This window comes from Aythya marila (assembly GCF_965140915.1).
Source record: "Aythya marila genome assembly, chromosome: 3".
Classification (NCBI taxonomy): domain Eukaryota; kingdom Metazoa; phylum Chordata; class Aves; order Anseriformes; family Anatidae; genus Aythya; species Aythya marila.
Window position 1 is genome coordinate 4,728,222 of NC_139044.1, and position 26,374 is coordinate 4,754,595.

The 26,374-nt window shown below is 43.4% G+C and overlaps 2 protein-coding genes across 2 annotated transcripts in view; one reads left to right on the forward strand and one right to left on the reverse strand.

Annotated features, from left to right (window-relative positions):
- Positions 1–1,112: 1,112 nt before the first annotated feature.
- LOC309876094 (uncharacterized protein) overlaps positions 1,113–26,374 on the reverse strand; it is a gene marked incomplete at its 5' end in the record, with an annotated part of 42,329 nt that continues 17,067 nt past the window's right edge. The window contains one exon of the mRNA XM_082756004.1: positions 1,113–1,145. Coding sequence (XP_082612130.1) covers positions 1,128–1,145 — 18 coding nt within the window. The 3' untranslated portion in view covers positions 1,113–1,127. The remainder of the gene's footprint in view (positions 1,146–26,374) is intronic.
- FERMT1 (FERM domain containing kindlin 1) lies at positions 3,494–25,211 on the forward strand. The gene is made up of 15 exons (XM_082755748.1): positions 3,494–3,607; positions 7,019–7,191; positions 9,816–10,049; positions 11,567–11,713; positions 12,076–12,289; positions 13,212–13,314; positions 14,751–14,858; positions 15,767–15,898; positions 16,038–16,087; positions 17,853–17,977; positions 19,288–19,394; positions 20,367–20,588; positions 22,095–22,219; positions 24,088–24,229; positions 24,917–25,211. Exons 2-15 carry the CDS (start codon positions 7,041–7,043, stop codon positions 25,088–25,090), a joined length of 2,034 nt encoding a protein of 677 aa, XP_082611874.1. The 5' UTR covers positions 3,494–3,607; positions 7,019–7,040; the 3' UTR covers positions 25,091–25,211.

Here is a 26,374-nt window from a genome sequence, read left to right on the forward strand (position 1 = left end):
GATTCATTGATATCTTTAGGCACTTAAATGGCAGATGTGAATAGAACGTAAGGAAGGCAGACAGGAAAGGAACGGGAACTTGGATAACAGACTCATCCATGAACTGAAATGACCCCAACAGTAATTGAAGTTTAATACTGAGCAAATTTTCTTCCCGTAAATAAAGTCAGATCATAACGGATACATAGAGGCCTACCAAGAAGAGAAGATGGTTTGTCTACACCTTGTGCTTGATAATGGGAACATGAACACAAGAAATAATACAATAGAACAGATCTTACACACCTGCTTGTTGATAATTTTAATAAATTAAAGAGGAGCTGTAAAAAGTATACTAGATGAAATACATTTCTAAAAATTGTAACATTCATTTTTCTGTTTTTGTCACATTATCTTCCCATGCTCTCAAAATACACACTTGTCGACTAAGAAACTCTGCTATAGCCATTTAGTAGACCCTACAGGAAAATGAATTAAACTCTGAGCTGATCAAGCTAAGTCTTAGCAGACTAACTCAAGCCAGTTAGTCACACGGTACCATCTCTGGTAAGCCCCGTTTTTGACTAGCATGGGCTTTTAGCACGTAAACTGATTAAAGGGGTGCAAATGGAGGCTTGCTGTCATCTTCTATACAAACCCTGGCAGAGAACAGTTGTTGCTCGATTACAGTTTTCCCCACTCACTGTCTGAAAGGACAAATCGCAGTTCTCCAAATCCAATTTCCTCAGCCTCCTCTGAGACAGCTGAAAATGAGCACTCTGACTTCAAAACATACCTGAACTTTGCCACTCTTCGGAAAAGAAACATTGCTACCTCTTGTGATTGGGATATTGTTCAACGCTGACTGAAATCCACTTGTCTCCTAACACATATATCCTGGAAAACTTTACGCTAGACTCAAAGAGAGCTTACCCAAACTCCGTTGTCTTCTGGCTTTTTTCCCGATCTCTTCTTCATCCAACTCCTCCAGCTTCCCAGGAATGCACTTCCCCCTCAAAGGGATTGGGTGGATTGGTTACAGTTTTCTCCAGGAGTCCTAGAGCAGTCCAGGAAGAACATGCTCCATCCATAGCCCCCTGCAGAGCAGAACAAGGCTGACATCAACCTCTACGTTCTCTTCCCTCAAGTCAGTCATTCACAAGGAACTGAAAAATAAAAAAAGAGGACACTTAGAAGAGGTCAAGACAGACCAACATGGGGGAAAAAAAAAAGTAGATGCTTCTGGCTTAGCAGCTACCACTGTTTAGATCTATTATCACCTTTTTTTTCCTCCTCTATTTAATAAGGGCCTGAAGTTTTACCAGAAAAGAGAAACTTAACCTTTTTTAAACACCAAATATGACTTTTTCCAAGTTGAGGAGCACCAGACCCAGCTGATTACAAGTTTCCCTAGACCTCTGCATCGTGTCTATGCTTAGGCAACATGAAACACAAAGACAATCTTCCTAGCTTTGTATCTTAGACAAAGGTAAGACGAAACAAGCTTACATAGCCAGGAAGAGCATTTATAAGAATATTCTGGCCCAGGGACAACCTTCCAGGTTTCTCTGACTACTTTTCTAACTATTAACTATTAAAAGTGTCTCAGTTCTGAGCTTCATGTTTCCCAAAGACCTATTCCATGAAAAGTTATTTACTCATCTATACCTGTTTCTATACTTAAAACACAAATCGGTGGCTTGTCAAACCTCCCTACAAAGAGCTAAAAGCTAGCCAACCTTCAAGTGAAGCCACTGCCAAGGAACAGCAAAAGCAGGACTCCGCAAGCCAGGTGAGAGGAACAACCCCTCCAGCACCCCAACCAACTAGGGCAGCTGCAAAATCACTCATGCAAGGGCTGAAGACACTAACCTAAACTCACCTGGAGCTTACTAGGTCCATGTGCAGGGGCTGGGGTGGTCCAGGTGAGGCTGGTCAGGGCAATTAAAGGCCTGACAGTGCTTCCAGGTGACAGGGCTTGGAAAGCCATGTGCTCTCAAGTCTTTGAGTCAAAGAGTGTCTGAGGCTTACACAGTCTTGACAACGCACGTGCAAACAACCTGAGGAAACAGGTACAGCCAAAGCAGGTCAGTGGCTTACTCCATAACAGCAATAAAGGGAGCAAACAGGCTGTGATCTTATCTGTGGTTCTGCCGCTTCACATCTGCTTTGTTCTAGTAAGAGAAACTGTTTGCTCCAGAGAGTTTCAAAATGCATCATTTCTACCTCTCCAGCCTCTAGGACTGTGAGTCTAATTTGAAAAAACACTTCCCTTGATTTTCCCTGTTTCTCTCTCCTGTCATTTTTTTCACGTACTGTGTTTTACGTGGTCACGATGCCTACCAAACAGGTCACAATGCTTAAGGCAAGAAAGGATTTTTGTGAGAATTTGCCTTTCGGAGAAGCACTTGCCCACTTCCAGTCAATCTAATGCACTTTTACTCTGTGCATTGTAACACATCCCTAAATCACAAATACGCCTCTCTATTCTCTGGCACCTCACCTTCAGAACCAAACTTCTTTTTACTATGTTAACCACCGGTCTCAAATCCCTCAACAAGTTCATCCTAAAAGCAACAACACTGCTATACCTGACGTGGCTCGACAGCCCTGGAGTTTGGGTATTCCAGTTAAATGAAAATTCAGCAGAGCTCCCTAACAAGGAGGAGGAAAGGAGGCTTCAAACAGGAGGAAAGCTTTCAGCCCGAGTCACTGCAGAGCCGCCTATATCCGCGTTGCTACGTTTTCAAACACTCACTCACTCCAGAGTCATAACCACTACAAAGCTACCTGGCGTTAATCTTTAACCTTAACATCGTGGTTATGCACACCGGCTTTTGCTTCCTAGTGGGAGATATGGAAGTATTTCCGACGTGGCTTTCCACTCTTTGTTCTGGGGGCTATCTACCACCTTCCCCGTGGCGGCCTCTCCTCAGGGTGCAGCCCCCTCTACCAGCAGGGACATTTTGTGCTGTTCCCACACTGCTCCTGATGTGTCCAGCCCTCGGCCTGCAGCGGCCCCACTCAAGAGCAAGCCCTTGGGGTGCGTTAGCAAGCTGAGCACCCAAAGCTTGGTGACCAAAACCAGTCGGCGGAGCCCGGTTATGGCCACAGCTGTGTGCCTATCGCTTGTACTTCGCTGGCTGAGGTGTGAGGGGCTGGGGTGGGCGTTTGGGTGGGTTTCCCTGGTGCTCTCAGCACACCATCAGCCCTCACCCCACAGAGAGCACCCGGCCCCGCGCCCCCCAGGCTCCTCAGCCAGGAGGGCAGGGCAGGGCAGGGCAGGGCGGCGCTCCCCGGCTCCTCCTCACCCTCCCGGCGGCAGGAGCGGAGCAAAGGGAAGAAAGGGAAGGAAAGGAAGGGAAAGGAAGGGAAGGGAAGGGCAAAGCAGCGAGGCGCGGCTCCCTGCCCTGTGCTGCCTGCTGCGGCCGAGGGGCGGAGCGGGGCCGCTCCCTCAGCAGCGCAGCCCCCGGGGGTGCGGTGCGGTGCGGGGCAGGGCCGGGCATTGCTCTGTTCCTCCTCCTGTTTCCCTTTCTCCTCCTCCTCCTCCCTTCCCGAGCTGCCAGGTGCAGGCGAAGGGCGCAGGAACCGGGCGGGAGGCCGGGGACGGCCCGGCTCGGAGCGAGAGGTGAGTGAATGAGGGGCTGGGGCTGGGGCAGGGACACGGGCACGGGCACGGGCAGACACACGCGGGGCCAGCAGCAGGCTGCTGTCCTTATCCCTCCCGGCACTTCCTCACAGGCCCGGGCCCGGCCTGGTGCCGATTTATTCCTTCTCCTCCCCTGGCAGCAGCCGCAATGCCGCCTGCCCCACAACCGCCCCGAGGCGCCGCCATCCCCGGCGGTTTCTCCCCGCTGCCCTCGCGGCGAGCCCTTTCCTGCCCTCACCCCCTCACCCCCTGACTCCCTCCTCTGTTCCCCTGCTCAGTGTGACCCCGGGGGCTGTAAGGGCTGCGGTTTGGGCAGAGCTGCCCTGCAGATCCCCCGAGCAGAGGCACCTCGGGGATGTCCCGGTGCCAGCCCCGCAGCTCCACGCTTGGCCGGAGGGTCTGGAGGCGTGCGGCGTGCCCTGGCAGCTTGGTGGTTTTTGCTTTGAATGCACCACGGTTCCTCATCCTTGCTGCCTCTTCTTCAAGCCGAGGCGGTGTTTGCGCGGTGCCCTCCGAGAGGCTGGGTGCTGGTGGTGTTTGAGCAGCAGGCTGAAAGCCCTGGGTCTGAAGAGGAAGCGGGGCCGGGAGCAGTTTTGGGGAATGCCCAAGGGCCACAAGTGGCGGTGCCAGGCCCGTGGCTTTGCGAGCCCTGCAAGCCAGCGGTGTCGAAGAGAGCTTCGCCCACGCCTTGGGCTGCTCGCTTTCACCCGTGTCAGCACAGGCATTTGTACGCGGAATTGTATCCACGAGGGAAACCGAAGAAGAAGAGAAAAAATGTACCCAGGTGGTTTTGCTGACACGAGGACAGAGGAGATACTAAATAATGATACTGACTTGTGGTGAAGTGCAGACACGGGGATCGTTTTGCTAGATTTCATACACGTGCTCTCAAAGTGAAATCGCATGCACATGTTTCCATGCTTAGCCAGCTATAGATTTTTTAATTTTTTTATGCGGTTATTGATGCTTAGGAGTGACTGGTGGCATTCTGACTTTCTTAAAGCCAGGGTTTTTGTTTTGCTGTGCATAAAGAGTAATACCAAGCGACCTCTACAAGTTGTACTGCCCTTGTACCGGCTCAGCAGCTCTGCCTCCTGGGCACTGAGCCTTCAAGAGGCACAGCCCTTGCCCTCCACGACCCCTTGGTCTAAAGCACACCACAGTAAATCCACGTGGTGCACAGCAGCACAAATTCAAAATCCCAGCTCCATCCCTGAGGCAGTACAGCCGTAGTTTTTTCCAGCGTACAACACAACGTCTTTATCTACCAAGAAAAAACAGACTTTTTGGATAAGTACCAGCCCTTGTTAGTTGAGCAACTATTTGGTGAGAAGGTGTAGGCTGGCACATGCAAGAACATAGAAGCCACGTTTGTTCCTCGGTGTAAATTGGCCTTTTGGAGCCCTCTGTTGTTTTTGTTGGAGCTCTATTGTAAGTTGTCACGATTTTAGACATTCAGATTACCAGCACTCCTAGAGCAAAACTCAGTGGTAAGGTGATTTTCCCCCTAAAGGGATGGTTTTGAGCTGGACAGATTGTTTCATTTCTGTTGCTCTTCTTTTTTTTTTTTCCTCAGTCGAATCTTTAACACACACGCACACACTTTCATTGCCTTTAGGTTTGGAATCATTTTTCCTTATTAGCAGACTGTCATTTCCACCGTACCTGTATTATTCCTTTGATACCCAATTTTGTACCAATAGGGTTGACAACAGACGTGGCCCTGATCCAAAGGAGTTCAAAGAACCAAGTCTGCAGCATTCTGAGAACAGCTTTTCAAAGAACTTGACTGAAATGGTTAGATGACTTTATGGCTTACTCCACAATAAAAATACTGAATGATCCGTAATTTAACAAAATACCAGAAGCCTTCCTATTGAAATTCTTAAGCTGTAGGAAGTTAAGAAGCACTAATAACATTTGAAAGTTTGGGGAAGATTAAGCTGTAACAGGCTGGCTGTTGAGCCTCTGGAAGGGAACCTCTGAACATTGAACTGGGCTTTGCTCTCAAGTAGTATCTTTTGGCCCAAATCCCTCTTCTGTTATCTAATCGGTAACGTAAAGTTTCATAATTGCATTAAATTTGGTGCATAGGTGGACTGAAAACTAGAAAACCCTGTTTCTAGGCATGAGGTCCTTAACCCCTAGTTTCATTTTATGTTCACATAACCTAATCTAGGCTGCTCTGTGGTCAGTCCTCGAAAGGGTCATCACCTCTTCTGTCATTCCTCACCTATGGGAATGGTCCTTGGCTTTTTGTTTTGACATAACTTACTACTTTTTTAAAAGACCTGCAAACGTCTGTCAACATTGAGTCGTTTACAAAGAATGCTAGAGGGGATATAACGTAGTTATTTTTCATGTTCAAGCAGTCTGTACTGTGCCAAAGACCAGGGTGTCTGTGACTTGGGTTCTCAGATGCTGTTGAAAGTCTGTAGTAAGTGGAAGTCACCCGCTTCATTGCCGAAGCTTGCACTGCTAAGGTGAGTTTCTTAGGGTTTGGTTTGACCAGACACTGAGTGCTGATCTGGTGCCTTCTTTCACTGCTCAAATATCCCAAATCCTTCCTGCAGCATCAGTCACTGTATACCTACAGAGATGCCTACCTCCTGCTTCACTAATTCGCAGAACTCTACTGATCAGAACCAGAGCTTCTACTTTGAGCATCCTCTCTAGTTTGGCTTGGCACAACTGCTGTTTACCTGTCCTGGCAGGAGCCTGGTGGGATCTCAGGTGATGTGTGCCGAGACAGGATAGGTGCTTACATCCCTGGGCAAGCAGACAGTCAGCTGGAACTGCCGTTACGTGCCTCGATGTTGCTGGCAGAGACACATTGCAGTTAATTGTCTCCCCCTTCGTGTCTACCCAAAGAAGTAAAACTGCTCTGGTTTTGGTCTCATGGGATCAAGCTAGCAGAACTCATCTGCCTTTTGCTGCAAGTATAAACTTCCATTTACAGTGAAAATTACAATTATAAGCGTACAAGTCAAGGAAATTCTTCTGTTCGCTGGATAGATTGCAAAAACAGATCCCACCCACAGCTGCAGGCGTTACGGTGTCCTGACTGACTGATGAGCATTGCACAGTGGGGAAACCTGGGTGAAACTGGGCTTTCTCTACCCAACAGGAGATGCTTGAGTTAGGGAAAAAAATACATCCAGAATTAAAAAATAAAAATAAATCCTGCATGCCTGTCTTGTAACAGTCATCACAAGAACAGAGTCTAGTTCAGAGGTAACAAGATAACACATCAGAAGTCCTGCCAAGGCTGTTGTGAAGTCTTGGCAGCATGGATGTGCTTTGAGACTGGAGAGAAAACAACATGCATTGGCTTCAAAGTATAGAGTAAAAGCATATGTATATCCCTTTTGTTTGTATTTGTTTTTGCAGAGCTTACACAGATCTTTGGAAAATGACTTCCTTGGGTGCATATGGGTCTAACTCCTGGGAGCTCTTGGTGTCAGTTGATCACCAGAATGAAGAGGAGCAAAAAGAATTTACGCTACAGGTCACAGGCGACCTTCACATTGGAGGAGTGATGCTGAAATTAGTAGAGCAGATCAGTGAGTAAAGACCTGTTTCATCTACACAGTGTTATTAAAATCATACATGCAGCTTTCCCTCTACAAAAAGGCTTCGGCACATTTAGAAATGGCACTGCCTCACTTAGGTCTTAGAAACAGTACACCCAGCACGTAGGTGCTGCAGGCTTAGGATTGCTTTTCATGTGGACAGAACCCCGGTTTGTGATTAGAGCCCCTATACTATCATAATGCAAACAAAACTTTGGTGTTTTTTTTTCTTTCAGTTAGACAAATACAGTAACTGTTCAGCTCCCCTTCCAGATAGACTTTCTAGGTGGCTAGTTTGAGGGCAACACCAGTAGCTGATACCTGATTTATCCATCTGTAGCCAGCACAGAGAAAGGATTAGTTGTTACAAGTGTGTTTAGAAAGATAGTTTACTGTGCTACAGTAGCACCCGACCCAAAATCTGAGCTACATTATCCATTTCATAGATCCAGTAGAGAACAGCCACTCAGAGCAGAGACTGGCTGAGTCAAAATTGTAAGGAGATGAAAAGTGAAATGCCAAGTGTACAGTCAGAGTACATCAGCCCTACAGGCAACCAGGGAATCAAAGTTTCTTTAACTCAAAGCCACCAAATGGAGCTTCCTCCCAAAATAATCATCTGTACTCTGACACTGCAGAATGCTAGATAGAGACAAGGTAGTACGGCATTTGATCATTACACCAATGTCACAGGGTCCCATATGCAATGCATTCTTCAAGTGCTATTCTTTTTTTTTTTTTTTTCTGGAAATCTATACCTAGAAGTCTTCGATCACCAAGTTCACACAGAAATGAACACGTTTGCTAGACTAGAGTCATCAAATGGGAGTGCCACGAGCTTTGAGTTTCTACACACTGCTCTAGAAATACGAGATCTATGGCAACAAAAAACTATCCGTCAAAAAAGAACCTCCTTGAAACTTTAGTCTTTTTTACATGGCTTGACTTTTTACAAACAAGAGAAGAAAAACTGAACTATAAGAAAACCCCTCAGCAAAAGTCTTAAGAAATTTAAACTCAGCAACTCAAGAATTTCAGAGCTCTTACTGCCAGATGAAATTTTTTGTTTTGAAACACGGAGTTTGACAGAAACAAAAGGGAGACACAAGATATTTTTTTCAGAAGTCTCCTATTCAATGGAAGGACATCTGTACACAACAATCGTTTGTAATGGAAAAACTCTAGTTGGAGATAGTGATTTTAGTAAGGGATCCCTTTCCCAGCGTTAGAGCAGTTAGGAAATCTGTGATGAAGAAAATCTAAAAAGCAAGATACATTTCTATTGACTTCTCCATTTACTTAAACACATGATTCAGCCAGCAAAGCAAAGGTAGCCTGAGTTTCACTGTGTCATGATGCCAACTTTTCACAGCATTTTTGTAAGTAGAAGAAGCTCGTGTACTCAGTTAGTACAAAAAGCTTTCTATTTTAAATAATAGTTAAAGCAAATCTTTAACTAAGTGATTTGCACCAACACTTCTCTTGAGAGACAATTTTCCCAAGAAATTCCAAAACAGGACAGGGCTCTACTGTGCTACAGACACAGGGAGGAACGCTCTGCCTGGGGGAGCTGGTGAGGAGGAACAAGAAATGGCTCAGAAGACCGAAATGACTTGACCAAGATCACACAAACTTTAGCCGACAATACACACCATTGGTATCTGGAAGTCATTCAATTTTGGAATTCCCCACAGAACTGTAAGCAGCAATGTTTCATATCCTTCCTTACGTGTGTACTCTTCAAGCTGATCTAGCCAAGGTTTTATACCTTTCAGGTCAGGATACTTAGTGCTCAAGAGTCATCAGACAAAAGACACTGCTCTCTTCCCTCCAAAGTTATTTGCGTAGCACATGAACAAAGTCTTCCATCTGTTCTTGACTCGCAAACGCTTCTCTATCTGCAAGTTTTCAAAGTACAGAATTCCCATTTTTCCTTCATCAAAACACAGGCAAGTTGAAATCAGTGAAACAAGACAGTCATCTCTTTGCAGCCTATCTGCTTTTCTGAGAAGCTTCTGTAGGCAACTCTTGTCAGTCCCTGGTCAGTCGCACCAGCCTGCCCGTCTGCACAGACCATTAAAGGATTACCTGTACCATATTGCATCTTATTCATTCTACCTCCCTTACAAGCTTCTACCTCTGTTGCAAGTTTCTGCATCTTGTGTGATAGAGAAGGTCATCTTATTTGTTAGAGCTTGTTAACCCTTTCCTGATTGTTACAGGGCTTACTCCCAACTTAATAATTCTCTTCGTTGATTATTTAAAGTATGTTGCCATCCTTCTCAGTCTAATGGTGCAGCCACAGAGAAGAGCTCAATTACCATGTCTTTCTTGGAGCAGCCCTTGGCTGTGTGTCACTGAGACTTCAAGGACTTGGGAGATGTGCTGTCCCTGTGGATACCTGCAAGCTAAAGGCACTGTGACAATCATCGTTTGGGTTAGCACAGTTAAATCCCAGCAACTGCCACAAGTGTTCAGCAGATGGGGTCTAGATCTGAGGAACTGTAGTCGCTACTTTAATGTAAATAAATTCTATGTGCAGAGTGCTGTTTCCAAAGCTGATTTTTTAGCATATTTGCTATGTAATGTATTAATAGCCTTTTTTTTTTTCCTAGAAATGACACAAGATTGGTCAGACTATGCTCTTTGGTGGGAGCAAAAAAAATGCTGGCTTCTGAAAACCCACTGGACTCTTGATAAATGTGGGGTGCAGGCAGACGCTAAGCTGCTCTTTACTACTCAGCACAAAATGCTGCGGCTTCGCTTGCCAAACATGAAGACCGTGAGACTGAAAGTCAGCTTTTCTTCTGTGGTGTTCAAAGCTGTCAGTGACATCTGCAAAATCCTCAGTAAGTAAAGCTAAATTCCCTCTGGCAGCTACATTGGAGCATTTTATTAGGTGACTTTGTTTTGATGTGAAGTCCTTACTCCCCTTTTAGCTCAAGGAAAAATTTGATCGGGTTGACCTGGGATGAAGAGACAAAGATTTTTTTTGCTGTTGTTTTTAGTATCCAGTGCATGTCAGTGTTTCTCCGTCATTGTGATAAGTCTGATGAAGAATTATCAGTAATGCTTCCCATGAGCCACAGGGAGACTGGATAATCAAAGCCCTTTTGATGGTTTTGTAGAGATGTCTGGACTGAGTCCAGCTTATTTTATGCCACTGAGTAAAAGCTCGAGCTTATCAATCTCCTACAGCAGCTTTCAGCGTGGGCAATCTTACTGATGCCAACTGATTTATCACCTATCTGCACCAATGTCAGTGAGATGATATTCAACTTGGTTGAATATGTATTCATGTAAATATGTGAATATGTATTCTAAAGTAAACATGTATTTACTTTAGAGGGAGCATGTTTTGAGTGTTCAGAACTGTCATAAACCTCTTTGGGTCAGGGCATACCTAGCTACCTTTTAAAAGCCTGTGGATGTGTTGCAGCTCTTTTCCAGGATGGAGCACCAAAGCAGAAATGAGGTTTTGCAGCATGCCAGACCTGTGTGCCCATGATCAATAGGAATAAGTTGAGTCTGTAAGGCGTCTTCAGAGTCTTTTGATTTTAGGGCACACCTGATACTCATTTTCCTTTAGATCTTCAAAGCTTAGCCCATCAACACATTCATCTTCAGAAGGAATTTCAAGATACACTGACCACAATGTAGCTTTCAATTTCATCCTTTAGCAGTGGGTTGTGGAAAGGATAGTATGTCTTGATTACATTTAATAGCTCTGATAAAAATAATGCCATAATTGTTCAACTGACATTAGGTTGAATTAAATAGTTGTACTTTCAGACTGTGTTAGTACAAGGACCCTGTAACTTTTCTCAGGAGTGAACAGCATCAGAAATGTCTTTGCTTGCTCCAAGATACAAATATCTTGCAGATTTTTCTGATTTGCAATTGACAATACGTGTCTGAACCAGTAGTGCAGTAGTGAACAGCGTACCGCCAAGACAGAATCTTTTAGGGGAAACACAAAATTCTTAACTGAAAAATAAAAGGCAGGAACTTCAAATACAGTGGTTCCATTTCCACATGAATAAGTCAGACATTTCATTGAGATTATGACACTCAAAGGTGATTGCATAGCCCTTAGGAAGAATTTTTCCCATCCTAAAATACAATGATGTTTGCTACAAAAGAGGCTTAAATCGTGGCAAAACTCACTTCCAGAGCCCAAAGTCTTTGGCCTTGTCATCAAATGACCCAATTTTCCGTGGGTACTCCTTTTGGATTCCTAAAAATAAGGTTCAGGCTGCAACATGGAGCTTCCCCAAATGCTGTTACGAATCATGGGTTTTTTTGGGTGCAATCTTGTAAGTTTCAAATGTTTCATCTTACTTTACTTCCCAAATTGCCATTGTAGATATCAGACGGTCAGAAGAACTCTCTTTGCTGAAGCAGTCAGAAGATGCAATTAGAAAGAAGAAGAAAAAAGACAAGAACAACAAAGAACCAGTTACAGAAGATATTTTAAACTTGTGCAACTCTCCAGTGAGTTCTGGATTATCAGGTAAAAACTAGAATGACTTTATTCTTCAAACTAGAAGTCAAAAAGAGGAAGAAATTCTTCATTATGCAATTAAAAACAAGAACAGTTTAATGTAGGATGATGGTCAGAGACACTGCTGAGTTGAAATTAGTAGCTTCAAGAAGTTACTGAAATCCCCAATACATCAATATTTTTCTCTTGTTTTTTAAATGTTTTCCTTTCCATTGTTGTGTGAAAGGCCATACCAGAAAACAGGTGATCAGCTGTGGCCCTGCACAAAGGATGTGCTGCAGCTTTTTGAAAACATAAATGGAAAGTGGTAAACTACCTGTAAGTCTGAAGTCTTATTCTGTGGAATAAGACTTTACTGTTTTAACTTGCAGCAAGTCCAGGTTTGTATAGTAAAACCATGACGCCCACCTATGATCCCGTCAGTGGGACACCAGCTTCTTCTACAATCACTTGGTTCAGCGACAGTCCCTTGACTGAGCAGAACTGCAACATCCTCGCCTTCAGTCATCCCATCTGCTCTCCAGAAACACTAGCAGAGATGTACCAGCCTCGGACGTTAGCTGACAAAGCCAGACTCAATGCAGGGTAAGAAGCCTCTTGGAGTTCTTCGTAAGCTGGCTGAACAGGGGTGGCATTCATCCAGCTTTTAAGTGCAGACCAGAACTTGAAAACAAAACCGTGATAAATGGATATATTGATACTTAAAACCATGCTTTGATCTAGGTGGGTGTTTTTTGGAAATACTTAGACTCTTTTTGATGTTTTTTCCTTTTTTCAGCAGTCTTGGTTAGACAATTTTGTTTTGAAGTGATGAATGATGTAATTGTGCAGGCTCTGGACTAAATTCTGTTGTTAGATGAAGACAGATCCAGTGAAGTGAGTAGCATTGTGGGCAAAGCTAAAGGACAGTTTGGATAGCAAACAATTATGCACAAACAAGTGCAACTTATTAAACACTATAGAAGGATACAGAACGCTGGGGGTTTAGCGATGAAGGCTTTTAAGAGGATCGTCTCTAGGACTGAAATACAGACTGCCATCTTTCAGGTCTATGGAGCATTTAACAGTAACTTTAACATTGTCACTGAATTTCACCAAAAGACAAAAGTAGCTGGAATTATAAAACAACAAACACTGAAGTGAAAAGCAAGAGCTCTAATGATACATGGGAAGTTAAATTAACATCCTATTTCTGGAGAGCAATTAGAAAGAATCTTGCTAGCGCAGGTCACCCTGTAGCTATTTACTGCTCAGTTTCTGTCTTCTATTCCTGATGTTCTGAATAGCGCTGGAGAACAAGAACTGAAAGATTTTAGGTATTGTGTTTGTACAGTAAAAGTTGGAAATCCACGTGAATGTTCCTCTTTCTCCAATTATGTGAATTTTTCCCAGACTTGCAGGAATTAGAGCTGTTCATCCCCATTTCTGTTTCACAATTACATTACAGCACTGCAGATGTGATAGTTTTTCCTGTACAAATGATTTTGTGGGTGTTTTTTTTCTGCAGCTGGCTAGATTCATCCCGATCACTTATGGAACAAGGCATTCTGGAGGATGATCAGCTTCTTCTACGCTTTAAATATTACACTTTCTTTGATTTGAACCCAAAAGTAAGAGCTTCGTTTTTATAGTTGCTCATTGTCTGCCTGCTTTCATGTCAAGGATCTGTAGCATAAGGATACAGAATTTTAGTGAGGATTTGTTACAGGCCCTTCAGAGATCAAATTCTAATTCTTCCCCATAGCTAAGACTGCACTTTTCCCCTCTGGATGTTGAATCACCATTCCTTACCTGAGATAAGATCTTAAGTATAAAGATGAGATCTGAAGAGCACCAGAAACAGTATCCAGAGGGGGTAGTTCACTTTCTGCTTCACGTTTAACATGACAAACTAAGGGGAAAAGTAAATCAACAGTATCCTAAGTGATGTAAAGGTATAAGCCCTATTTTTGAAAATCGACTTAAAAGCGGTAGTTACATTTCACTGCCATTCACTGAATATTCAGCTTTTCTGGGCTCAAGCACTCAGAAGCACTCAACAAAAGTGTTTGAGTCCTATTTGAAAACAAGACTGCATTTTCTCAAGTTGCCTCTTATTGGCCTTTATTTTCACTACAAGTCAGTCACTGTGGTTTTGTTAAGCCTGCGTTTTTAAGGCCTGGGTGGTACATTTAGAGAAATTTATAGCATGACCATTGACCAGTATAAATCAACAAGAATTTAAATGTCAGATGGATTTGGCCTTCGCATTGTTATTTGCTCTAAATCTGTTTCGTTTCAGGCATCTCACATAAACAGAAGGGTATTTTCTAGTTCAAGTGGCATGTTATGGGTGAAATGCCTTCCCCGCTAAAGATCAAATAGGAGCCTGCGGTTCTGCAGCCCAGACATTTCCATTCTTTGCCCTAGCCATGAAATAACCCAAGATAGCAGTGAGCTATTTAAGTAGCCTTTGAAAGAGAGAGGTCACACTCCCATCCGCCACCTTCTGCCAGCTCTGAAGCTTGATCATCTATGAGTCACTTCAGCTTATTAACCAGAATGAAACCCAATCCATATGCAAAAAATGGAAAGTTAATGCATTTTACAACAGGATCTGACACATGTCAAGCCAGTGAAAGACTAGAGCTGGAACCAAAGAAGCCAAGAGCAAAAAGAATTTGTCTTCTGACAGTAGCAAACCATTGAATGCTACATTCATGTCAGCTGTGTCACGTTAATTTCACTCTCAGTGTGGTTTCACATTTGGTTTAAGCCAATCCAAAACCTATTACCACAAAAAGGGATGTCTTAATCTTCCCTTCTGCTTCAGCCACGGAGTCCTGCTTAGTTTTCTGTTGGATCAGCAAGTCACTCTGAGCCTACGTACCATCATGTGAGCTAGTACAAGAGAGGGACAGGAACAGACAACAGGACAGAAGTGGGGGAAGGAAGGAAACAACCTTTATGGCTTCAGCCCGATGCTCGATCAGTTGCAGCTGATCATGAACCTGTATCCTGTTCAATCTGTCTCGTTACTGACCAGTGCTGTGCTTTTTTGCTACAGTATGACGCAGTGCGGATAAACCAAATATATGAGCAAGCCCGCTGGGCCATCCTGTTGGAAGAAGTTGACTGCACGGAGGAAGAAATGCTGATCTTTGCTGCACTACAGGCATGTACTTGAGCTTGATCCAAGCTGCAAAACCTGTTTTCTCCAGAGGCAGGCACAAGCTAGGACAGGACTTCAACAGAGCCCAGGCCAATAGCTCTCTGGGGGCTGGGGATCTGCTATTGGAGTGAGAAACAATAAGAACATCCAACTAAAATTCAATAGCAGCATGCCGTTACTCAAAGTGAATAATTAGACACTTTACAGAACCATTTACTAACAGTGCCAGGATGTAGTACATGGGATATCACTTGGATACCAGTCTGTTCTGAAGGCGTTTACTACGAAGTGTTGCTTCTCATACCAGCTACCACCCTTTCACGTGTTCTTCCTGAAAGTCTAATACGTACCTACATATGCTCACAACAGGCAAAACAAACCACACAACTGTATAGCAATGTGAAGATAGCTACACTATGGAGTACGTATACATTTAATGTGATTTGCTGTGGCCTAGTCCCTGACTGGGGGTAGTAAGGCACGGATGTTTATTATTAATAAATCCCTTCCATTTAAATGTAAATGGAGCTGCCAAAAAGTCACAGCCTGCCACCACAAACACCAGAGACCTTGCTGCCAAGTTTCCACCTAGTACAGATGGCACTTAATGGTCACAGCCCTAGGATGTTAACGTTAGCAGAGTCAGCCTCACGGAGCACAGCACAGGATGATTAGAGTGAAGGAACATAAATCCTGGCAACTGAAATAGGAAACTCCTGTAGGTAACTGCACTGCAAATCCTCCCTGGCTCACCTGTTTCCCTCTAAGAGGTGCCACGTTGCAGAACTCTGCCAAGACCCAGACGACAAATAGCCTGTTATCATATATTGTCATTATACGTTGCCAATTGGCATTTGACTCATATTTCAAGTACATTTAACCATTGAAATCTGATTCTTGATTTATTTTAGTACCACATAAGCAAGCTATCATCATCATCAGAGACGCAAAATTTCCCTGGTGAATCAGAAGTAGATGAAATAGAAGCTGCGCTTTCTAATCTGGAAGTGGCACTGGAAGGGGGAAAGACAAGTAACGTTTTGGTACGTCCTTTTGCATCCCACAAGCACTTTTGCTGTGTCTAATGTATTGGCTGTGATGAGCCTACCTGATTTCTTACCAGAGTTAACAGAGAATTACAAAGTGTATTGTACTAAAATTATTCCTGATTGTTCCTGATAGGAGGACATCACAGACATCCCGAAACTTGCTGATTATCTCAGGCTAGTTAGGTGAGTTACTAAAGCTAATAATAAAACATACAAAACAAAAAGCTTACCATAAAAGAGATCCCTTAAGTTTTGCACTCTAACATAACAGTAAATCCTGAGGCTGTAAATACACCAGACAGATCTAACTAGCCTAATATCATCCTCTTCAAGTCTTTCTCTTACTGCTTCTGAGCCAGATTCTCAGCACATCTTTCTAGCTTCTGAGGTGGTAGGGCAGCCTTATCTGTGCTTGCTAAAGGTCCAGGCTCTTTATATTTCTGTGATTTCCTAGTGCTTGTCGGTCATTGTTTCTAAGTAAGAGAGTCTACCATTTTGTTTGCGGTCATATGTTACTGTGATTCATTTTTGCCAATGAAAAACAAAAAAAAACATTTCAGCTCCCCCCGTGAAGGATTTCTGAAAGCAACCTTGGGTATTTTTTCAAACCAGTTGTCCCTTTCTCACTAAATGTGGAGCCTGTTTTTTCTAATATCAAAATAAGTTTCAAATTGAACTAAAAGTATAGTAAACCAGCTCAGTGATACCTAAATACGTTAACTGTGGAAAGTATAGTTCCACGATCCCATTATAGTATCCTGATATAAGGGTTATTTAAACAACTGCACACATCTCAAGTCTACAGTGTTTTTCACCGCAAAGCAGTCTCAGGGTTTTAGAAGGATAAAAGGTATCTATTGCATTAATATTTGTTAGATTCACTCTGTTAACAAGTCATACGTATAGTCAGCAAACTTAAAATTGCACAGGAAAATTGTTAACTGTGGTTAACGGTTAAGAATTATTAATTTCCTATTAAAAACTTGTGTTTGACATGCAAATTATTAAGGTGGCTTATGATGAAAGAGAATTTAAGCCTTTTAAGGTCCACCAGTTACTTGCCTCTAACAGTGGCTTGTTTATTTTTCCCCAGTAGCTGAGCAGCTTGCTTTAAAAGCATTCAGCAGTTATTTTTCACCATTAAACGTTTCCTAGAGACATGGTGAATCACTTACTAAACCTAACACATTGTACAAATTTGGTAAGTTGTACATCGTTTCTTTAAATGAACAGCATTTTCTTACTAAAATTATTGGCCTCGTTAGAAACCTAAATGCAGAGCTCTGTGTGTCATACTGCTGGCTCTATTTACACAGTGAGCTTTTATTCAAAAATATTCAGTGTGCACCACATAGCACACTAGTAAATACTGCTTTCAGGTGGGTGATAATGCTGTGGAGAACTACAATATTATTTCCAAAAAAAAATGATTAGAAGCTTTCAAAGAAGTTTTTATTAATTTTTTTGGATATGAAAATATTTTCTAGTCCAAGAAAATCTAATAGTCTTATTCTTGAAGTTTTTTTTTTGCCTGTATTGGAAAATTGAAAGCTAAAATAGTTAGCAGTTTTGAAAATCAATGTTATTTTTGGAATTTAAACATAAAAACCATTATTTTCTGGAAAGGACTAAACTAGGATTTCTAGAAAGGCTCTGGAGAAGGCAGGAGGGGGTAGTAAAGCACTGTGTTTCAGCTAGCTGTGTAATCTTTGTATCATCACCTTAGATTTAAAGGAAAGTACTACGTAGACAGTAGAATTCTTTTTTTAACTCTACCGACAATCTTCGTAGGTAGTTGTGAAGTATTTCTCTACTAAATCAGTGCTAACGTTTCTGGTTTTCTCTCCTGAAATACACTGAATCTTTGTGAGTCTTTGTTGCATTTTTGTGTGACATAGCACTTTGTGCATTTCAGTGACAACAAACGTGATTGCTTTTTTTCTTTCAGGCCCAGGAAGCTGTCAATCAAATCTATCAAGCCATACTGGTTTGTTTTTAAAGATACTTCTGTATCTTACTTTAAAAACACAGAATCCTCACACGGAGAACCGATTGAGAAACTAAACCTAAAAGGTAGGAATTTTTTCCTTTCTTTCCTTTCTCTGTTGCACTCATGAATTGAATAGATCAAGAAATCCCAGCGAGGCACAAGAAGGCAAGCACAGTAGTATTTAGTCCTGAAACTACTTTTTCAGTTACTGATACTCCTAAGCAGGCAGACTGCATCTGCAGAAGCAGCCTAAACAGAAAGGATTCAATAGCTTAGCCCAAATCAAGGTTATCTGGACCCAGCTTGTAAAATGGCGTGTACCCCAGAGTTCACTTGAAGACGAGTCAGGGAGAATGTGATCTCTGTGGGATCCTTCTCCTGCCAAATGTTTTTACTCTCTGCTAAGTGGCAGTGCTCACCTCTGGCCTCGGTAAACACACATTGGTGGCAGAGGATTATGGACGATGCAATGGGCAAGAATGCTGTAGGCTGTACCTAGATACTGCTGTGCAGGGTCACCTCCAAGACCTTCTCTAGGCCTTGTTTGTTTCATGCATGGGGATTTCCACAGCTGCAACCAGCTTTAGGTGCTTCTGGAGGAGAAACAGGGCAGACGCCAGCATTATATATAGCCTCCATCTACATCTGCTTCTGCAGGGACATCATATGTTCAGCATCAGGGAACCAGTGATGCCCAGGATTCATCCTAGAAGAAATCCTTGAAATAGAAAGAAGATTGACCCCTGTGAACAAATGGCTCTGCATACCAATCTGCACATCCTCAGTAGGTCAGATAAATGCATGGTAAAACTAGCCAGGGTGACTGGAACCTCACCGAGGAGCCCACGGCCTCGGTGTTCCTTGACACCAAGGGGAACTGTAGGCTTCCTGGCTCCAGCTGAATCCAGCAGGCCTAACGTAGCACCATCAACACAAAATGCCAGGTCCTCAGAGTTCCCTGGGGTCCCTGAACTGGCCTGCTCTGTTGTAGACGTTACCTCTGTCCCATTTTCAGTACTAAGTTGCTTCTGAGAATAAAGTCCAGGCTTTCAAGTCATTTAGGGTAACATTTCCAAAGCGTGCCTGTCTATCTCATCCTCCGTTTTAAGTGTTGAACATTTCCTAAGATCAGGCTGAGGTTTTGAGAGCATTGCATCTTTTCTCTTCCATACTAAATAACACTCTGAGGTCAGAGCGCTCATCACCCTGCCAAGCCAGTCCAGGCGGTGAACTAGAACAAAATGCTTTCATTAGGCCTGACTTTTCCAAGTCTTGGCCCTTGATCTCAAAATAAAACAACCATTACATACTCCTTTTCGGTATTAATCAGTACTTAAAGTGAGCGACATCCTAACTAAATACATCCATTTCTTTCTGATTCTCTGTGGTTTAGGATGTGAAGTTGTACCAGATGTAAATGTTGCAGCGAAGAAGTTTGGAATCAAATTGCTAATTCCTGTTGCTGATGGCATGAATGAACTGTATTTAAGATGTGAAAATGTGAGTAATGAGACAAGGGAAAATTTCTATTTCTGATTTATTAGCAGATTGTCTAGAAGAATCATTGTCCTGCTCCAGAATTTGTATAGAAAAATAAGGATGCTCCGGAGAATTTATGATCTGTATGTTTAGTAGAACTTAAGAATGATGCAAAGGGGGGTCTAACAAATATTTAATGGCTTAGGGGACAAAAGAGTATTAATTCTATCACTATGATCAGTTTCCAAGCATAGCTGCTGTAAAGAACAAAAGAATATACTATCACTAATGTCAAAAGAAATTGCAGTAACTTTTCTTGGTGGTTTCAGAAGATTGGGATTTTTTCTTTGGGATTTTTTCTCTTCCTTTTTCTAAATTAGAACTTTTCATTCAGATGAGAGCAGTGCAATAGGGGTCTTCCATTTGTTTTCAATTTCAGTTTATTTTGTTTGTGTTGAAATGTATCAATCCAAATTGTGTAAAACACTTTGTCAGGTGGAAAGTAGTCATGCGATGAAATTTCCATCAAATGTATTCCAAAATACTGGATTTATTTCTGTGAACTAGTAACTTCATGCATCAGACCGTCTTCCTGAAATACTCAAATGGATAAAACACTGATTTTTTTATTTTTTTACCTGCAGCAGTGATAGCACATAGCAGCTGATGTCAGCGGTAGCTGCAGACACACCAAACTCAGCTTTACATGGTGCATTCTTTGGCATGTTATAAGAAAGCATGTTTTTAGAGGAATAACACCATTTTCCAGATAAATGGCTTTCAAACATTAAAACCTAACTGGTCTGCAGGCAGATTCTGTAGATGGAACTAGCCCGGCCAGGGAAGAACAGTAATGATACTGTAACTACACATCCACAGAAATTAAGCAGAGTAACTCCAGCGTGGTTTTATTGCGCAGTGAAAGATGGGTGAGCAGCAGCAGTCTTCATATACGGTTTGTCCACAAATATCCAACAGTTGTATTTGTTGCAGGAGAATCAATATGCTCGGTGGATGGCTGCTTGTGTTTTGGCCTCAAAAGGCAAAACAATGGCTGATAGCTCTTACCGTCCTGAGGTCCACAAGATCCTTTCATTTCTAAAGATGAAGAACTGGACTATGTCACCCCAGGCTGTCTCTGATCCAGAAAACGTAGATATGAAACCAGAATGCTTCGTCTCATTACGTTACACAAAAAAATACAAGTCCAAGCAGGTATCCTGAGCGTGGCTTTGTGGTTGGGGACGGGTGGTTCCGAAGACCAGGCAGATGATTGCTTAGGGAGGAGACAGGATCCAAGCAGCATTTGGAAACCATGGAGGGATTCCTGGCCATACACTAGAATCACCTCACAATACTCATTTGTCCCTTGAATATTTAGCCAGAGGCCTTTAATTAAACTGAAGACAGGGACAGGTCTCTCAGCACTTCTTCCAAGTACCCCTACATCCACACTGCCTCCTAAGTCACTCATGGTCTCTTCCTGATGGTGCTGCCCCTCAAAGTCTCTTCAGAGTGAGCAAGGAAGGTTTTAAAGGAAGGGAAGGTCCTGCCCACATCTTAAACAACGTTTTCCTGTCCTCCTGGCCTGGGTGCCCCTCCTTCCTCTCTACCTAATTCTTTGTCCTTTCAATTCAACAGTTCAGCCCAGCTGTCCTCAGGATACAGTCTGCAGGGCAAAGCAGTAGGGTACCTGCCTCTCAGCATCTCCCCCAATATCCCATCTCCTCGTCAGAGCCACCGATTCAGAGGGGCTTGCTGCAGATTCCACAGCCTGCTTTCAGGACTGGATAAATGACTCCATAGCTAGAGCAGCTATCTAGGGAAGGGGACTTTTGTTACCGTAAAAACATTGGTATCCAGCCTGTGCATGGCACCCAGCGCGCTTCTGGGATGCCTGAACGAGTAGCAAGTGGTAGGTACCTCAGCAAGGAGCCCTGAGGATTTGCTGAGCTCATTCCCTCCCTCACAGCACTCCAGTTGTGAGCATGACCTGCCCACCTGGAGGGCAGCGGGAGCCCATTTCCCCGGTGTGTGCAGCGTGTTCAGCACTCCAGCAGGATTGTTCTGATGCTCAGCTCAGCTGCAGCCGATGGAGTCTGCCCGAAGCAAGCACGGTCAGGCCCGCTTTGCCAAAGGAGGAACGGAGAACAAACTGTCTAAAAGAATTCTGGCCTGGGGTGGGGCAGGTTCTGAATGAGAGCAGCCTGTTGCTGCAGGGTAGCTGGATTCGGAGCATTTTTACAATGAGTGTGCAATTCAGACCTTCCCCTTCTCCAACAGTGAGCCAAGGGCCAGATCTCGCTGTAACACTAGCTAGGCGCAGCAGTCTGGCTTGGCAGTACCACAGCAGTTGAATCAAGGTGTCAAGGGAAGACCTTGCCCCAGTCATTCTGGAGACATGGCTGAGGGGAGTGGAAATGGACAGAAAATCCCCATTTCCCAGCAAGCTCCTGATACAGAATGGGCCTGTGGGCAGCAAGCAGGGACAAGATCATTTTATGGCGTGCTGGAGCTTGACCCAGTGCAGCACAACCACGAACAGCGAGGCCTTCCTGTGCTGTTCTGCCCTCGTAGCTCAGGATCCGTCCCCAGGTGCTCTCTCTCTGCGATGCAGTATCTGAACACGGCATCACACCGAACGCGGTTTGATTTAGTGAAAGCAAGGATGTTTTTGTTCTCCAGTCAACTGCAATCTTTCTCTCTTCCTGTGTTTCCCAGTTGGCTGCTCGTATTCTGGAAGCTCACCAGAACGTGTCCCAGATGTCCCTAGTGGAGGCCAAGCTGCGTTTTATTCAGGCATGGCAGTCCCTCCCCGAGTTTGGCTTGTCCTACTACATTGTAAGGTAATCGCACTGCTACGGCAATGTCAAGCTGCCCGAACGTGTTCGCGGTCAGTGATTTTCAGGAAGTTCTTTGATTCCCTGTTCTGGAAACATTCTCTTAGTACTTTTTTCCCTACAGACCTTTTTTAATTGTAGTAACTTCCATGCTGCTGCTTTTTCTGTAGCAGTAGCACTCAGCAGCTCCATTCCTGGAGCGAGGCTCCACTGTGTCTGCTTTCATACAGATCTGTTGGGCTTTGGCTGAAATAATCTATCAGCAGGATTAAACCCTTCTTGACATGAACTCGCTAATATGCAAAAGAAAATGCAAATCTTACTGGTGTTCTCAGGTTTGCAGTATGTTCATTCACTCCCACTCTTCCTCATCAGAGTATGATAGCATGCTTCCTGCTGAGCGTGGTGGCTTTGGCATTTCATTAAGAAAAGAGTGAACACGATCCCTCTTTTAGGTTAATCTGGAAGTGCAGTCAGAACAAGAAAGGTCCTTCTGTGCTCACTGCACTTTCCCTGGGTGCTTGCCTTGAATATGGCATGGCTCTGCAAGGGTACCTGGCCCGCATCCTTTTTCTTGACAAAACACCAAACAAATGAGAAGTGCTTACACAGCCACGCTTGGAGGCACCCTCCTTCATTTGTTCTTTCCACCTCTTTCAGTGCTACTCAGGAATCACCTGCAGTATAAACTAAGTTGAAAAAATGCTCTGGCACAGAACAGCCCACATCCGTACCATTAAACTCTCTGCTGTCCCCAAAGCTGGCAGTGCCATGCAAACCACCAGGACAGCGTTAGCTGGTAGTGAACACAGACCTAAGCTCTATGTTCCAGCTCCTGAGCCATCCCCGGGAGTTATTTGGGAGCGTGCTGCTTGGTTGGGTTGCAGCCAGGACTCCGCCTGGGACTCTTCTAGCAGTTGAACCAGGTACTGGGGTTCAGTGCCCAGGAACGTGCCCTGTTGGTATTTAATTTACTAATGTGAAGAGGTTTGCCCCATCTGTCAGCACTAGTTCTGTCTAAAAAGTAAAATAAACTGCATTTTATAGAATGGGCAAAATCCCCTGCGGTGAATTTCTACAAACTAATGGGCAGTATCTCAGGAGGTTATTAAATAAGGCACCAGTTGTGGTCCAGGTCACGCTGTCTCCCTCAGGGCCAGCTTAATCTAAGGCCAGAAGGCTCAAAAACAGAATCAAAATAATAGAAAATGCAAACAGCAGTCAGAGGAGATTTTTTCCAACTTTTATGAGTGCAGATGAAGGTAGTTTCTTTACCTGAGTCATCTTTTCCCAGCTTTTTCCAGCTCAGAAATTTGTCTGCAAAAAGTTCGGATCATTTTGTATTTATTTTTCATCTCTAGTTAGAAGAAAGTTGAAATGTTGAAATGTTTTGCAATATGATTTCTACTCAGAAATGCATATTTTGCTAACACTGAGTTGTTTTGATAAGTTAATGGTGGTACATAACAAAAAAATATTAAATATTTTGATATGCTTGTATCATTTAAGTGGAGATAAATGCAAGAACATGTTGCAGCATTATTGAAGTGAAGCAAGGAAAAATGTTGTTGACGCTTTGCCTGTAAAAAAAGAATCAAATTCATGCCTTTTGCAGAACAGTATTTAACAGAAAACAATAAATTGGAAAGACGTCAGCCATCTTATGTCTTATGCCATGATTCACCAGCCTACATCTTTGCTTTGTAACAAATACTGTCCTGAAGCAGGGCCCAAGCTCTCCTCAGTCCCAGGCTGCTGTAAACTTTCCCACATTTTTTGCACTTTGGCAGGAAGGTTGATGAAATTTTTCTTTAGACAGAATAATTGCAAACTAAGTCTGCTCACGGGTTGTTTGGTTGTGGGTTTTTTTTCAGGTTTAAAGGAAGCAAGAAGGATGATGTGCTTGGGGTGTCCTACAACAGGCTGATAAGAATAGATATAGCCACAGGAGACCCTATCACAACATGGAGGTTCTCCAACATGAAGCAGTGGAATGTGAACTGGGAAATACGCCAGGTAACACAGGAACAGCTCTCTGCATTCAGACATTACATTTAAGACATGGGAGGATGCTTTCAGAACATCTTTTTAAACCTCACAGTGAGAAGATTTTGAAAGTGTTGTGAAATACTAAAATAATCTAACTTTTTTCTTAATGGGTTTTGTAGTCAACGTTCAGAAAACTAAAAGATCTGCAGCTTATTCTTTGTAAATTGCCCTTCATTTTGGTGGGATGTAATATAAAGAGTCAAAGGTAAATTCCACCCCATTATGTTACCGCTCTGTCCAGAGAAATCTCATTGTACTCTCTCTGTATAGCCTAGCTCATGCAGCATCCTCTAAACTGCAGTGACATAACTGGCTCAGTGCAAAGAGTCAGGGCTGCCATTGCTGCTCTTCTGAGTGTTCTCAGTGCACCACTAGGAAAAAGAAAAAAAAAAAAAAAAAAGTAAAAATCAGTTTTGTTGCCTGTCTAAACTGGCCTTTGACCACAAGAGGGCCCTGCTGGAGTAGAAAATTAAGAAACGAGCGGCCAAAGACCCTCAACATACGGCAGACACAGAATTTTTTACAATGCTTGGTTTGCAGAGAAAGTAATTGTGATCCAGCTGTGCTCTCACATTTACTCAGTCTCCCAAACTCAGGTAGAGAAATGCTGCAGTTTATCTCCATTCCTGATCTTGCCACATGTATTTTCTTTAGGTTGCAATTGAATTTGATCAGAACGTGTCTATCGCCTTCACATGCCTGAGCGCAGACTGCAAAAGCATCCACGAGTACATCGGGGGCTACATCTTCCTGTCAACCCGCTCCAAAGACCACAATGAAACACTGGATGAGGAACTGTTCCATAAGCTAACTGGAGGTCAGGAATGAGGCAAACTCTTCCCCTTCAGCTGGCACAGATTAAGAGAACAAGGGATTATAAAATAATCTCTTACACCATAGTTATTGTATAATGTCTTTTTTAATTACTGACAAATAAATCCCCTGTACGTGTCAATCCGTGTTGTAATGATTTGATTCTTTGCAGTTTCTTTGTCGAATGCTGAAGCCAAGATCGCTGGATGGGGTGTGGCAACTCCATCACCAACACTAGAAATTGAGTTTGTTTTCCTTCAGTACAGCTAGAAGTTTTCCAACGAAAGGTGTCTAGGCACTGGGCACTTCTGAATCCAGTACTTACAGCCGCAACAATCCGTTCAAACAGAACAAATTACTTGAGGATATTGTAAGCAAATTTTCTGCTGTGTTACAGCTGTGCAACTCCCACCCTTAAAAAGGCCAGCGTGTAACAGAACAAACACTAAGTAAATACGTTTTCAAAGCTCTATTGCTTGTCTACCACTTGTGCTGTGAACAAAAAGCATTCCGTCAGTGCTCTGCAGTCCTGCACACTGAGCTATCACAGCCCAAGGAGTGATTACACAATTGTTCAAAAATGTCACACCGTGCCTACTTTCGCCCATGTAAATAGTTCCACAGAAGCCACAGGTGGCTAGAACAAAGCATTAATCTTGACAAAACTGGATTCAGAAGGTTAACTTTTTGAGGAACTGTGTAAATTTCCAGGTTGAAAAAATGCTTTAGGTACTATTTTGATTTATTTGCTTGTTAAAAAGGCCTCTGAGCGTAGGCCTTCCTTCTGTCTTCTGTCCTTGTTACTGTTTTGCTGTAACGTCTAACTCTGAACTAAACTTGTTCAGAAGTTGAGTTAGGAGATGAAACGCCCGTAGAAATGACCTTTCTCCTGGCTGTAAGGCAGAACACAAGAGATTACTGAGGAGCACCGCCTGAGGACCCAGATCTGCAGCAACCAGCTCTGCCTGCTTGGGGGAGCAGCACACATGCGCTGCGCCGGGAGAACTTTGGTTCTGCCCTACAAAGCGTTGTGACCAGTAAAGCACAGGAGAGAACAAAGTCAGGAGGATTCATTAAACTGCTGGACAAACCCCAAACCGGTTCACATATCTAAAGACATACAGTGGGCAGGTGTTGTCTTATCACTACGAGATGTTGCAGAAATCAGTGTAATTCCTGAACGTCCCAGGGACTGGACAGCTGTCACTCATCCCGTTCAGTTTTAGACAAAGCACGGCTTTGTATTTTGCAGGACAGTGAGCAGATGCTGCCTGCTTCCCAGCCCGCTGTACGTCCCTC